The 15,908-nt window shown below is 41.9% G+C and overlaps 1 protein-coding gene across 5 annotated transcripts; it reads left to right on the top strand.

Moving 5' to 3' along the window:
• Nucleotides 1–1,068: 1,068 nt before the first annotated feature.
• On the top strand, nt 1,069–15,701 carry LOC111949658 (phosphoserine phosphatase). 5 transcript variants are annotated; one of them, XM_023967001.2, is made up of 7 exons: nt 1,069–1,175; nt 11,788–11,931; nt 12,123–12,257; nt 12,481–12,626; nt 13,068–13,216; nt 14,769–14,830; nt 15,428–15,701. In XM_023967001.2, exons 1-7 carry the CDS (start codon nt 1,132–1,134, stop codon nt 15,456–15,458), a joined length of 711 nt encoding a protein of 236 aa, XP_023822769.1. In that variant the 5' UTR covers nt 1,069–1,131; the 3' UTR covers nt 15,459–15,701. The 5 variants fall into 5 exon arrangements, with proteins under 5 accessions (XP_023822769.1, XP_023822772.1, XP_023822768.1 ...); XM_023967004.2 differs by lacking the exon at nt 14,769–14,830; XM_023967000.2 differs by lacking the exon at nt 15,428–15,701 and having other exon boundaries at nt 14,769–15,377.
• The last annotated feature ends 207 nt before the right edge of the window (nt 15,702–15,908 follow it).

The following is a 15,908-nucleotide window of genomic DNA, read 5'->3' as shown; positions in this document are numbered from 1 at the left end:
ACAATAGGTAACTCAAATATAGAAAAGGCGGAGTCAACCTTTTTGTTCACGAGGTTCAATTTGGCGCTGAGCGGCGCAAATTCACAGATCTTTATAATACAAAACTGTTCAAGCTCAGCTGTTTAGAAGAGGATGTGATTTATAAGTCAGATTTTAAAAAGTGCCCTACTCCTTTCTAAAAYCTACCATCATGAGCAACCACTTTGTATGAAATAAAATATTAATATGGACATAAATAGGTAATGTATATGTAAAAATAGATGTCATTTGTCTCACTGTCAAAAAGGCAATGCAGTTGGGGGCGGTATAGTATAGTAACTCCGATATAGTATTTTTTCTGAAAGTTGCYGGGATGTCACGTGTCCTACTTATCTCAGTACACTCGTAACAATTTAATAATTACGAAACTTATATTAGATCAAATAAACCTCACCTAGCAAATAARCCACCAAATTCGACACTCTCACTGATCTCCACACAAAAATTCCTTGCTTGGTGGGCGAAGCAACGAAAGAACGCCACCTGCTGGACATTTCTTCTGCCGAGTTGGGCATCTCACCTCTTCGCCTCTGGGGTTACGTAAAAGCAGAGATATTAGAGAAAGGAAGAGATAAGAATCAAATGGGTCAATTAATGCAGGGACGTATAACGCCCCACCCAGCACCCTGTGGAAGCTAATCGTCACGTAATCCCTTCTCAAAGTCAGGGTATGAGTCGATAAACGTGCATATTTTCCTCGAAAGTATATGTCACGATTCCAAAGCTATACAATATTACAGATAGCAAGTTAATTATCTCACATCTTGGAATATATGTGTAATGTACTTCTTGTTGACGAAATACATGCTAATGTTGGGTTTTTGAGCTAGCGCCCAACTGACTCCATTTCTTTCCTTGAAGGAGAGCTCTACTTGTCCCAAAATCACAGAGTGCACCACGCGGCTCATTGAAGTTGCATGGGCATCATACACAATGGCCGATAATAMGCTGCCAATTGAGTTTTCCATCTCCTCGAAAGTGTCTCTGGTAAAAGCAAACAGTAGTGGGCGGTCTCACGTGCCGGCTTTCTTTTGATTCGCTCGGCTTTCTCTTCCTCACTGAACCTATTGAAAGCATCTGGGAAGTCGGCCAATGCTGAAACCGTGGACAGTGCCATATCAACGCTTTAGCAACCAGTAAGTAAGAACATTTTGCACAAACTTGTTTTCTTGTTGAAGAAAGTAGACTTAGTTTGCAGAACCAGCACATGCCAAAAAATACATATGAAGAGTAACATTTAACACCATCAAGGACACTTTGCACAGGTAATACAGACGTATATAATGTCCTTAAATTGATACATTATGTAACGCATTGCATGATTTCAAATTAACTACTGTTTTGCTCTGTGATGCCGACCGTGCACAAATGTATCGTAGTGGAAACTCAAGTTGGCAATGGCATTCATCACCTTTTGCGTGCATGCCGGGCACTTTTTCGCGAGGAGAGGGTGACGCAACAGTTGCACGATAGTCTTCTCCAAGGCTGCTGTTGTACTTTGTTGCTACTGCCAGCAACTAGAAGAAAACGATGCACGGACCGACTAAGTTAATTCGGTGTAATTTTTAACAATATAATATATATTTTAAAGTTGTTTCGTTAAATATTTTTTTGCACTGCATCAGTCGATTAATCATGTACGGTAGACAGTTTCTATCGCATGCTTGAGCTGATCACTGTCGTGTAATCAAACTTGTCTGTACGTGAGTAAAATAACTACTAACAGTATATCTTTTATGAAGGCAAATTTATTGCTAGCTTCACATTACAAGCCACATGAGAGAGAGCAATGCTTTCTTCATGAACCCCTACGTTCCCCAGACGCCATTGGTCATATGCTAATCAGGATGCAATATGCAAATAACACCACATCTCCCCTTTTCAGAAGATAAATGGTACACTGCCTTTGTCTCAAAAAACCTCAAGGTATTATTATGTCTTTATGTCGGTAGGTCTAAGGGATTATTCTGCCTTTTTATGTCAGTACGTCTGTTCCTGTCTAGTTCTTCTGGAACATTTCAACATAGTCATGATTGTAAAATATTTTCTGTAAACTTTAACCCAAAATGCATCTCTCATTTCTTTTAACACAAATGTACCCCRCAGGTAAATTAGAACTGTAACAACTTGACAGCTGTTGTTTTGTCCTATTTTTTATTTTATTTTTTACTTTGAGCTCAGTCTTTTGTTTTTGCTCTGATTTAAAAGTCCAGTCTTTGAGGTTTAACTATTGCTCGCCCAGACCTTGTTCTGGATGTAGCAGGTACATCCAGGATTACCTTGGGTGTTGGTGTGTCAGAGTGGTGAAGACACTTGAACCTTCTCCTGCGTAGCGTTGTTGTTCTCAGGTCCATCCATAGGGATGAGGTGATATCTGTTCCTGTGGACAGAACCGTGGGGAACTTCCACTATGTAGGATTGTGGTATTGCATGTTCCCTCAGCACTGTTCCTGTGATTTGAGTCCGTCATCAACACCTGTTTTCCAGGTGGGTGTCTGCTGAGGTTGCTGACTCTGTGACGCTTGTTGAAGCGTTGCTGATCCGCACTCCTTCTCTCCTTTTCCTTTGAGCTGACCACACCTGTGTTTGGGATTGATGGGTCTAGCAGCGATGGGAGTTTTGGCACTGTGGTACGACGCTGTCGTCCCATCAGCAGTTGCGCAGGGCTGAAGCTATTCTGGAGTGGGGTTGACCGATAGGCCAGCAAAGCAAGGTAAGGGTCAGCTGCTTTCTTGAGGAGGTTCTTCACCGTCTGAACGGCGCGTTCCATCTCTATGTTGCTTTGCGGGAACTTTGGACTGTTGGTGACATGGCAAAATTCATACTCTGCAGCGAAGTCGGAAAGGGATCTTCCAGAGAACTGAGGCCCATTGTCCGTAACCAGGATCTCAGGTACCCCATGGTGGGCGAAGATGGACTTCAGATGAACTACGACGTCTGCAGACTTTGTTAGTGACAGGTTTGCAATTTCCACCTTGAGGAGTAGTCCACCACTAGCAGGTAGGTGGTGCATTTCAGAGTGAACAAGTCCGCTCCCAGTCTTTGCCAAGGTCTCTCAGGAAGTTATGATGGTATGAGTGGTTATGTGTGGTTTGTGCCCTCTGATCTGTGTCCTGCAGTTAAGCACAAGTTCGTTCAGTTGCTGGCTGAGTCCAGGCCACCACACAGCCTGTTGGGTGCATTCTCTGCACTTGACCACACCTTGATGACCCTCGTGCAGCTTAGTGAGGACATCATTTCGTAAGGCTGATGGAATTAAAAGTCTTGTTCCTTTCAACAGAAGACCGTTGTGCATTGTGAGAAAAGCGCGTTCTGCCCAGTACAGTTTCAGCGGTCCTTTGCATCCGCTGAACTCCGACCATCCTTTCTGACACATTGTCATGACTTTTGAGCACACACTGTTGGCTTTGAGTTGTTCTCTCAGATTGTCTATGTAGGAAACACTCGCTGGAAGCTGTTCCATGATGGCATTCACATATGTATTTGTTCTCTCCATGAGCTSCATTTTTGCAGCAGTAGCTTTGGCTTTGACTGGCGCACGTGACAACGTGTCTGCAGTCCACAGACTATTTCCAGGGACATGAGCAATCGTATAAGAGTATGTCATAAGTCTCATCCTGAAGCGTTGCATTTGTGGGGGAAGGTTGTCCCAATATTGGTTCCCCAGAAGACTTTGGAGCAGTTTGTGGTCAGTTTCCAGCTGAAAGTGTTGACCAATGAGAAAGTCTCTGAATCTTTCACATGCCCATATCAGCCCCAGAGCTTCTTTTTCCACTTGAGCGTGTCTCTGCTCGGTCGGTGTGAGAGATCTGGAAGTGTAAGCAACGGGTATCCATTYTTTGATCTTCTTCAGCAGCAGCACTCCTAGTCCGTAGGAAGATTCATCGGCTGACACCTTGGTCTCTTTGTTTGGGTCTGGATGTGGGTGTGGATGTCAGCTCTTTGAAGGCTCTGACTTGGTCGCCCCCCCCCTCCAGTACCAGTGGTTTTTCTTTGAGAGTAGGTCACAGAGGTTTGTCCTTTTCTGCTAACTGAGGGATGAACTTTCCCAGTTGGTTCACCATTCCTAGAAAACTCCATAGCTCGCTGACTTTGGATGGCTCTGCCATCTCCTTGACAGCCTGTCTTTGTCGGATCGGGCTGTACTCCTTTGTCTGMGATACTGTGGCCCAGGAACTTCACTTCCTCCTTTTGACAGGATACATTTCAAATCAAATTTTGTTTTTCACATGTGTCCCGAATACAACAGTGAAATGCTTACTTACAAGCACTTAACCTCTCTTGGGTACGTGAGACGTTAGCGTCCCACCTCTTCAACAGGCAGTGAAACTGCTGGGCGCCAAATTCAAATACAGAAATACTAATTATAAAAATTCAGAAAACAAAACATATTTTACATAGGTTTAAAGATTAACTTCTTGTGAATCCAACCACGGTGTCAGATTTAAAAAATGCTTTATGGCGAAAGCATACCGTACGATTATTTGAGAACATAGCCCACTAGACAAATCATTACAAACAGTAACCAGCCAAGTAGAACAGTTACACAAGTCAGAAATAGAGATAAAATGAATCCCTTACCTTTGATGATCTTMWKRTGGTTGCACTCAGCAGACATTCATTTACTCAATAAATGTTCCTTTTGTTCGATAAAGTCTCTTTATATCCAAAAACCTCAGTTTTGTTCGTTTTCTTCAGTAATCCACAGGCTCAAACGCAGTCAAAACAGGAAGACAAAAAAATCTAGCTTGTATCCGTAAAGTTCATAGAAACATGTCAAACGATGTTTATATTCAATCCTCAGGTTGTTTTTAGCCTAAATAATCGATAATATTTCAACCGGACAATAACGTCGTCAATTTAAAAGGTAAACAAGAAAGGCAATCTCTCGGTCTCACGCATGAAAAAGCTCTGTGACACTTTAGGGTCCACTCATTCAGACTGCTCTTCTTCATTTTTCAGAATACAAGCCTGAAACAATTTCTAAAGACTGTTGACATCTAGTGGAAGGCATAGAAACTGCAATTTAAGTCCTAAGTCAATGGATACTGTAATGGCATTGAATAGAAAACTACAACAACAACAAATCCATTCAGGAAGTCTTTTTTTTCTCTCAGGTTTTTGCCTGCCAAATCAGTTCTGTTATACTCACAGACACTATTTTAACAGTTTTGGAAACTTGAGTGTTTTCTATTCAAATCTACCAGTTACTATATGCATATCATATCTTCTGGGCCCGAGAAGCAGGCAGTTTAATTTGGGCATGCATTTCATCCAAAATTCCGAATGCTGCYCCCTACCYTAGAGAAGTTAACCAACAATGCAGTTTTAAGAAAATCCCTAAAAAAGTAAGCATAACAGATATAATTAAAGAGCAGCAGTAAGTAACAAATGAAGGGCAATGTACAGAGGGTACTGGAACAGTGTCTATGTGCAGGGGGCACCAGTGTCGAGGTAATTATGTACATGTAGGTAAAGTGGCTATGCATAGATAATAACAGAGAGTAGCAGAGGTTGTTGTCCTGGCACCACACAGCCTGTTCTCTGACCTCCTCCCTATAGGCAGTCTTGTCGGTGATCAGGCCTACCACTGTTGTGTCATCAGCAAACTTATTGATGGTGTTGGAGTCGTGCCTGGCCGTGCAGTCATGAGTGAACAGGGAGTACAGGAGGGGACTGAGCACGCACCCCTGAGGGGCCCCCGTGTTGAGGATCAGCGTAGCAGATGTTGTTACCTACGCTGACCACCTGGGGGCGGCCCGTCAGGAAGTCCAGGATCCAGYTRMAGAGGGAGGTGTTTAGTCCCAGGGTCCTTAGCTTAGTGAAGAGCTTTGAGGGCACTATGGTGTTGAACGCTGAGCTGTAGTCAATGAATAGCATTCTCACATAGGTGTTCCTTTTGTCCAGGTAGGAAAGGGCAGTGTGGCGTGCAATAGTGATTGCATCATCCTGTGGATCTGTTGGGGCGGCATGCAAATTGGAGTGGGTCTAGGGTTTCTGGGATAATGGTGTTGATATGAGCCATGACCAGCCTTTCGAAGCATTTCATGGCTACAGATGTGAGTGCTACAGGTCGGTAGTCATTTAAGCAGGTTACCTTAGTGTTCTTGGGCACAGGGACTGGTGGTCTGCTTGAAACATGTTGGTATTACAGACTCTGACAGGGAGAGGTTAAAAATGTCAGTGAAGACACTTGCCAGTTGGTCAGAGCATGCTCGGAGTACACGTCCTGGTAATCTGTCTGGCCCTGCGGCCTTGTGAATGTTGACCTGTTTAAAGGTCTTATTCACATCGGCTACATGAGAGCGTGATCACACAGTCGTCCRGAACAGCTGGTGCTCTCATGCATATTTCAGTGTTACCTGCCTCRAAGCGCGTATAGAAGTTATTTAGCTCATCTGGTAGGCTTGTGTCACTGGGCAGCTCTCGGCCGTGCTTCCCTTTTGTAGTCCGTAATAGTTTGCAAGCCCTGCCACATCTGACAAGCATCGGAGCCGGTGTGGTACGATTCGATCTTAGTCCTGTATTAACGCTTTGCTTGTTTGATGGTTCGTTGGAGGGCATAGCTTCCGGCTTTGAGTCCCGCTCCTTGAAAGCGACAGCTCTCCCCTTTAGCTCACTGYGACTGTTGCCTGTAATCCATCGGTTCTGGTTGGGGTATGTGCAAACAGTCACTGTGGGGACGACGTCCTTGATGCCCTTATTGATAAAGCCAGTGACTGATGTGGTGTACTCCTCAATGCCATCGGAAGAATCCCGGAACATATTCCAGTCTGTGCTAGMAAAACAGTCCTGTAGYTTAGCAKCTGCTTCATCTGACCACTTTTTTAATAGACCGAGTCACTGGTGCTTCCAGCTTTAAATTTAGCTTGTGAGCAGGAATCGGGAGGATAGAGTTATGGTCAGATTTGCCAAATGGAATGCAAGGGAGAGCTTTGTGTGAGGATTAAAGTGGTCTTTTTCCCTCTGGTTGCACATTTAACGTGCTGATAGAAATGAGGTTAAACTGATTTAATTTAATTTGTCCATGATTTCATCTGATTTCATTTGTCCATGTTCAAAGCTAAGCCGGCTTTTTCCATCTTCTGCAATGCCAAAAGGCAGACAGTTGAAGTAGTAATGTCCAGAAGGTGTGATGACGGTTGTTAGCTTAACTGACTTCTTGGCTAGCGGAATCTCCCAGAAGCTCATGTTCGCGTTGAGCTTGCTGAAGATCTTCGCCCCGGCTAGTGAGCCACGGGTCTGTTGGACAGTGGGAAGTGTGTATTTTTCTCGTTGGGACTGGTAAAATCGACACATATCCACACGTCCCCGTTCTTCTTTGGGACAACCACCATGCCGGCTCACCAGTCCGTGGGCTCCTCCACTCTGGTAGCAGCCTTGAACCCTTGCTTGCACACTAGCTCTTTCTTGACTTTTGGCAGCAATGTCAGAGGAATCCATCATGCAGTGAATAGGGCTCTGCGCCAGGTTTCAGCTTGATGGTATATGGTTCTTGTACTGTGCCAAGACCGCTGCACAGCTTTGGATAGCTTTCTTTCAGTGCTTGTAAATGTAATGCTGTCAGTCGAGCTACTAGCTCATGCTTTGTGATCGCTGGTCTGCCTAGTAAAGCTGTGTGTAGATCTCTGACACACGTCCTCCAGTGTCTCCTTTTCTTAGAACCACACTTGCGATGCCGATCACGTCCAGCGGCACTCTTCCTGGTCCTAGCAGAGGCACCRGTGTCTATTTTAAATGTCACATTTCTGTTCGTCACTTGAATGTCAATCATCCTGCTCTTATTGTTCCTCGGAAAATGCTATCATCCTTTTCTTTGAACCTCGTTAACGGCTGTTAATGACACGTTGGTAATGTCCTTTTTCCCCCACAGGAGTGAYACACTACTTCATTAGCTGCACACTGTGCTCTTGGATGGACAAGGATTTTGACACAGTTTTGACACTGACTGCTTTTTGTCATTAGTGTTTTCATGGCTAGCTTTCTCATGCTGGAATTTCTGTTTCCACTGGCTGCCTTTCTGCATAACTCTATCCACTGGGCACAATAAAGAATGCAAGAAATCCATCTCTTATTTGTCCATACTGTTTTTGCTGGAGTTCGTTTASGTTTAGACCCCTCAAAACGTAATCTGCTTCGTCGCCCGTACAGTACATACAGTAGTGTTTACCTGGTTTTTCTCGGTAGATGTGTGAAGATTACTCGCCTGAYGAAAGCGCTCGAACCTCCTAAGCAATTTGGTCCATTCTTGAGGTTTAGAAAAATCKAACGTCTCCGGCGGCTATATGCTAAATGTGGGGCTTGGGCCTGTATGCGCGAGTATCTATGACCCTCCCGCTGTACTTTGCACGGGTKCGGTGGCTACTGTGCTTCTCCTGCGACRTCTTCCATGCTGATTAGACTCCTCGATTTTCTTCCCAAAACTTTTCAACCAGTTACTGTAAGCTAAACTCTGTTAGTAAATACACTCGTTCTAGTCCACTTCTGACACCATGTTGTGTAATCAACTTGTCTGTACGTGAGTAAAATAACTAGTAATGGTGTATCTTTATGAAGGCACATTTATTGCTAACTTCACATTACAAGCCACATGAGAGAGAGCGACGCTTTCCTCATGAACCCCTACGTTCCCCAGGTCCTCATTTAGCATATGGCCAATCAGGATGCAATATGCAAATAGTACCCCAATCACATTATCTTACCTTTCAACTCATTTGGCCAAATTCTCAGCCTGGTTTCAGACTAGACATAACATAGTAAATTAAAATCCTGGACACTCAAATTAGTATGGTCTGTTACATTTGGTATGGTTACGWAAGACAGAAAGTTACTTTAGGCAAAAAAACAAAAGGAGGGTGWTTGGTCAGAATGGGTGGGCATATAACGTAAATGTCTAGCAACCCAACATTTCAACTACTTAGTACTTTTTAGCAAATTTGTAGCTACATATCATGTTAGTTAACCCTTCTCCTAACCAATGTTCCCTCAAAAGATTTTCATCACTTAGTAAATTTCAGGTCTGCTGAGTCCAAAACTTGAACGTTGTGAAAGTTCTGTGCAACATCCGGTGCACGTTTACTGTGAACACTGAGTCAACTAGACTACTGTGGCTATTTGATTATAAGGCAGGCCTACCAGTGGCCTATCATCAATGGAGAAAATGCATCCCGTAACATTTTAACATGGACATAGCTGTTCTACCGTTCAGCCTACAGTAGCAACCAATGTGTGGTTTCATAATTTGAGAAAAAATAAACATGCAGGGCTTGACATTAACCTGTTTAACCGCTTGTCCTTCAGGCAAAATAAAATGTGTCATTATTCCCAYACCATTATTACAGAGAATCAGACAAATTATGCTACCCAGTTTATTCAAGCCTGTCTCAAAATACAACCCTGCCCCTTTAAGACAAAAATAGCGCTTCACCTGAGTTGCTTTTCAAAGATGTCTAGAAATGCACACATTTTGTGCCCTTGTAGGAAGCTCCCCCATTGCTGACTACAAATTATAACTGGGCAAAAAACTCACTAACTAGGAAAGGATATGTACAAATGTGCACACATACAGTTGAAGTCGGAAGTTTACATACTTAGGTTAGAGTCACTAAAACCCATTTTTCAACCACTCCACAAATTTCTTGTTAACAAATTATAGTTTTGACAAGTCGGTTAGGACATCTACTTAGTGCATGACACAAGTAATTTGTCCAACAATTGTTTACAGACAGATTATTTCACTTATAATTCACTGTATCACAATTCCAGTGGGTCAGAAGTTTACATACACTAAGTTGACTGTGCCTTTAAACGGCGTGGAAAATTCCAGAAATTGATGTCATGGCTTTAGAAGCTTCTGATAGGCTAATTGACATCATTTGAGTCAATTGGAGATGTTGATGTATTTCAAGGCCTACCTTCACAGTCACTGCCTCTTTGCTTGACATCATGGAAAAATCAAAAGAAATCAGTCTCAGAAAAGACCCCAGAAAAAAAGTTGTAGACCTCCACAAGTCTGGTCAATCCTTGGGAGCAATTTCCAAATGCCCGAAGGTACCACGTTCATCTGTACAAACAATAGTACGCAAGTATAAACACCATGGGACCACGCAACCGTCATACTGCTCAGGAAGGAGACAAATTCTGTATGTACTTTGGTGCGAAAAGTGCAAATCAATCCCAGAACAACAGCAAAGGACCTTGTGAAGATGCTGGAGGAAACAGGCACAAAAGTATCTATCCATAGTAAAACCAATCCTGTATCGACATAACCTGAAAGGCCGCTCAGCAAGGAAGAAGCCACTGCTCCAAAACCGCCATAAAAAAGCCAGACTACGGTTTGCAACTGCACATGGGGACAAAGATCGGACTTTTTGAAGAAATGTACTCTGGTCTGATGAAACAAAAATAGAACTGTTTGGCCATAATGACCAACGTTATGTTTGGAGGAAAAAGGRGGAGGCTTGCAAGCCGAAGAACACCATCCCAACCGTGAAGCACGGGGGTGGCAGCATCATGTTGTGGGGGTGCTTTGCTGCAGGAGGGACTGGTGCACTTCACAAAATAGATGGCATCATGAGGCAGAAGAATTATGTGGATATATTGAAGTAACATCTCAAGACATCAGTCAGGAATGTAAAACTTGGTCGCAAATGGGTCTTCCAAATGGACAATGACCCCAAGCATACTTCCAAAGTTGTGGCAAAATGGCTTAAGGACAACAAAGTCAAGGTATTGGAGTGGCCATCACAAAGCCCTGACCTCAATCCCATAGAAAATTTGTGGACAGAACAGAAAAAGCATGTGTGAGCAAGGAGGCCTACAAACCTGACTCAGTTACACCAGTTCTGTCAGGAGGAAGGGGCCAAAATTCACCCAACTTATTGTGGAAAGCTTGTGGAAGGCAACCCGAAACATTTGACCGAAGTCAATAAAAAAAAAAAGACAATGCTACCAAATACTAATTGAGTGTATGTAAACTTCTGACCCACTGGGAATATGATGAAATAAATAAAGGCTGAAATAAATACTCTCTACTATTATTCTGACATTTGACATTCCTAAAATAAATTGGTGATCCTAACTGACCTAAGACAGAGAATTTAACAGGATTAAATGTCAGGAATTGTGAAAACTGAGTTTTTAAATGTATTTGGCTAAGGTGTATGTAAACTTCCGACTTCAACTGTAGCTACATGTAGCTTTCGCCTTGATCTCAACAAGCGCATCTACTCAAGACCGCTGTAAAAACGGTCCAGTTCAAAGTGAATTTCACAGATCCATATATATGGCAATGGTCTATTTGCATATATGTCTACTGCACATCTGATTGGTAATGGCACACCGGTCTGTGTAGAGKACATGCCTGAGTCGTGCCTGTCATTGCAATAGACTTCTACTCYGATCTGTCTGCCTGCAACAAAATCTCTCGTATAGTTAGTTTTGCATACTAAGTCTTGCATAGTTCGTTTTGTTTCGGTATGTTACATTGAATGTGGCTAATATTGTGTTGATTCGATCACAATTCCCACAGTAAAGTGAAAYGTTGATCGTGTTAACTAAGGGGAATAATTCTAGAAAGTTGAGTGAAGTTCAATCTTGTGCTTTTCTGTCTACTATTAACAAATGTAATTACTTGTCCTTCGATGCACTCATCACTTTCAAATACACTCGTCCTGTCCAAATAGAAATTACCGCTGTCAGTTAAACAATCAATTATGTTTTTGTCTCTCCTGCGTGCTCTTGCTTCAGCATAATGACAACTTTATCACAGACAAAGGAAATCTTCCGGAGAGCAGATGCTGTGTGCTTCGACGTGGACAGCACTGTTATCAGAGAAGAAGGCATTGATGAGCTAGCCAAATTCTGCGGGGTTGGAGATGCTGTCACAGAAATGTATGTTGTGTAGCAATTCGTAATGATTTTAAGTGTGCTGAAATGCATGTTTCTTTCTTCTCTCCTTTCTTTATCTAGGCCCATCTACATTCCCCTGTACATTTCCCTGTGCCATAATTTTCTACATGTTACTTTCTAAATGTTAAATTTGCAACATATTTGTTGAGTACATTGTGTTTCTCTCATTTCAGGACTCGCAAGGCCATGGGGGGGTCAGTGACTTTTAAAACTGCTCTGACGGAGCGCCTGTCCATCATCCGATGCTCGAGGGAACAAGTGAACAAACTGATAACTGACCACCCTCCCCAGTTGACGGCAGGTATTARGTAAGTGGTTGTTGATTTCAATTGGTCAGTCTTTTTTTCCCACTCAACACTATTTGGTTATTAGCAGAGGCTATGGTAATTTGATCATAATTCTCACATAAAATGGTTGAACTAGTAGTCTCTTCAAGCTGGGTGTCTAACCTCAAGTTACAATCGCTTATGAAACCTGTACTAATTTCTGCATGTTGTAGAATAAATTTACACATTTCTGTACATTGTCCAGGGAGCTTGTTGATACTCTGCACCAGCGCAACGTGAAGGTGTTCCTGGTCTCTGGCGGTTTCCGCTGTATCGTGGAGCATGTCTCCACTCAACTCAACATTCCCCTCCATCACGTGTATGCCAACCGCCTCAAGTTCTACTTCAATGGTAAGAGCAGATCAGAGCAGTATCAGAATCACCTCTCACRCTGTGGAAGGGATGAAGTGTGGTTGATGACAGTATGATCATTCATGTTTTAATATTATTGGTTGTTTTGGTTTGATGGCTGGAAACAAAAACGGGTGGCCATCTTGTTACTCCGGTATCCCTGTACATTTGATATTGGCACTGACTCTGTATATAGCTTCCTCTCTTATTTCTTAATTCTCGTTTCCTTTATTATACATATTTTTTTATTTGTATTAGTTATACTCTTTTGATATTGATTACTGCACTGTTGGGTAGAGCTTGCAAGTGAAGCATTTTACTGTACTTGTGACAATAAAACTTGAACTGGACTTCAGAGGGCTGGTTTCAATCAAGCAAGCARTAGATTGGCCTCTACAGGGAGGAATTCTTTACTAATTTGTTGTTCTATTTTCCTTCTAGGTGAGTTCGCTGGCTTTGACGAGACCCAGCCCACATCTGAGAGTAATGGGAAGGGGAAGGTGATCAGCATGCTCAAGGAGAAGCACGGCTTCAAGAACGTGGTGATGATCGGTGATGGAGCCACAGACCTGGAGGCCTGTCCCCCTGCAGTAAGTGTTGTCTTGTCAATACACTAAAAGACAGGTGACAAGCTAGTATTTATAGCTGTTATTTATGTAATCTCCGGCTTTCTGTCATGAAATACTTTATTGTCCATTTTGTGGAGGAAATTTGTATTTTGTCTCTGCGCCCAACACCCCTAGACACCACAGAAACACGCACACAACACATTTTTAGGTGGAACACAGAGTCAACAGCAGTGCAGTGCCTCTGGAGGAGTTAAAAGACAAAAGACATCCAGTGTCCATTATTACTTTACATTATAGCTGCCTCTAACACCTGACAATCTAGTATTGGGATGTATTCATTAGTCGCAGACCGTAGCAAAAAGTTTTGCAATGGAAACGRGTTTCTATTCGACAAAATCAGGTAGGTTCCTCCCCGGTTCAATCCAGTTGCTTCTGTTTGGTTCCTAGTGAATAAACCCCTGCAACTGTGTCTTTAAAAAAGGTGCTTAAAACTTCTTATGGCTGGGGGCAGTATTGAGTAGCTTGGATGAATAAGGTGCCCAGAGTAAACTGCCTGCTACTCAGGCCCAGAAGCTAAGATATGCATATTATTAGTAGATTTGGATAGAAAACACTCTGACGTTTCTAAMACTGTTTGAATGAAGTCTGTGAGTATAACAGAACTCATATGGCAGGCAAAAAACTGAGAAAAAATCCAACCAGGAAGTGGGAAATCTGAGGTTTGTAGGTTTTCAAGTCTTTGCCTATCCAATATACAGTGTACAATTTGGTCCGATTGCACTTCCACTAGATGTCAACAGTCTTTAGAACCTTGTTTCAGGCTTCTACTGTGAAGGGGGAGGTGACGAGCTGTTTGAGTCAGGTGTCTGGCAGAGTTCCATGAGCTCAGTCAGGCATGCGGCCGTGAGAGTTAGCTGCGTTCCTTTTCATTTCTAAAGACAAAGGAATTGATGTTTCAAAAAAGATTTACGGAAAAAGCACACCATGCAATAATCTGAGTACAGCACTCAGAGACCAAAACAAACCATACAAATACCTGCCATGTTGTGGAGTCAACAGAAGTCAGAAATAGCATTATAAATATTCAYTTACCTTTGATGATCTTCAGAATGCACTCCCAGGAATCCCAGTTCCACAATAAATGTTTGTTTTGTTSGATAAAGTCCATMATTTATGTCCAAATACCTCCTTTTTGTTTGCGCGTTTAGTTCACAAATCCAAATTCATGAAGCGCAGGCCAGACGAAAAGTCAAAAAGTTCCATTACAGTTCGTAGAAACATGTCAAACGATGTATAGAATCAATCTTTAGGATGTTTTTATCATAAATCTTCAATAATGTTTCAACCGGAGAATGTGTGTTTTGATTCTTTGTGTTATCTTTTACCAGATCWAATGTGTTATATTCTCATGCRTTCATTTCACATTTCCACAAACTTCAAAGTGTTTCCTTGCCTCAGGTCCTGAGCTACAGCCAGTTAGATTTGGTTATATAATTTTAGGTGAAAATTGGGGGGAAAAGGGTTAGATCCTTTAATTAAACAATTATCCTCACCACATTGATTTGTTTTTCAGAATGCATTCATTGGATTTGGTGGAAACGTGGTTAGGCAGCAAGTAAAGGAGAGAAGTTTGTGGTACGTCACAAGTTTTAGAGAGCTGCTAAAAGAACTGGAGAAGATTTAACAACAAGGAAATACCATAACCTGAACCCTCTTACAACTATTGTTACTAATGCTAACATCAGTGTTTTATTTTCACCTAATGGTGTTATCCAGTGCACAATATTTTTTATTTCCAGTCAATAGATTTTTTTTATTAATAAATGTTTACACTACAATAGTGTCTTCTTGGGTTTGACCCCTGTTGATTTTTATACTAGATGATACTAAAAAAATTAACTAAATGTTATCCTTTTTGGAGGGTTTTGAGCAGGGTTGGAGTCCATTCAATTTCATTTCAGTATGTTTGTTTAATTCCCGAATTCAATGAATTKAATTGKAATTGAACCCAACCCTGGATTGGTGTGTTTTTTAAACTGCACTTTTGTGGTTTTGTCCTTACTTCAAACTTTTGTGGGAAAGGTAATAAAACTACTGCATTTTACAATATGTGCCATTAAATGCCTTTATAGATGTAAATGTTTTGCCATTGACACTAATAATAGTAAAAGTGTAAAATGCAGTTCTGAGTATGTGTGGTCATTTACTTGTTTGTTTTCTTTGTGTCAACAGCACAACAGCCTCTGATGGTATCATCCACTAAACAATGACATAACTACACAGTGAGCTCAAAGTATTGGGACAGTGACACATTTTTTGTTGCACTTTGGATTTGAAATTATACAATGAMTAAAGTGCAGACTGACCGCTTTAATTTGAGGGTATTTTCATCCATATCGAGTGAACCGTTTAGAAATTAAAGCATTTTTTGTACATTGTACCCCCATTTTTAGGGGACCAAAAGTATTGGGACAAATTCACTTGTGTATTAAAGTTGTCAAGAGTTTCKTATTTGGTCCCATATTCCTAGCACATTAAGTGTTTTCTAAACACTTGTACATTAATATGAATGCTACCATGATTACGGATAGTCCTGAATGAATTGTGAATAATGATGAGTGAGAAAGTTAGAGGCACAAATATCATACCCCCAAGACATGCTAACCCAACGGTTCCCAAACTAGGGGTCGTCTGGTATTAAAATAGGGTCGCA

This window comes from Salvelinus sp. IW2-2015, linkage group LG22 (assembly GCF_002910315.2).
Source record: "Salvelinus sp. IW2-2015 linkage group LG22, ASM291031v2, whole genome shotgun sequence".
NCBI classification, from domain to species: domain Eukaryota; kingdom Metazoa; phylum Chordata; class Actinopteri; order Salmoniformes; family Salmonidae; genus Salvelinus; species Salvelinus sp. IW2-2015.
This window is presented reverse-complemented; position numbering and strand designations above follow the sequence as displayed.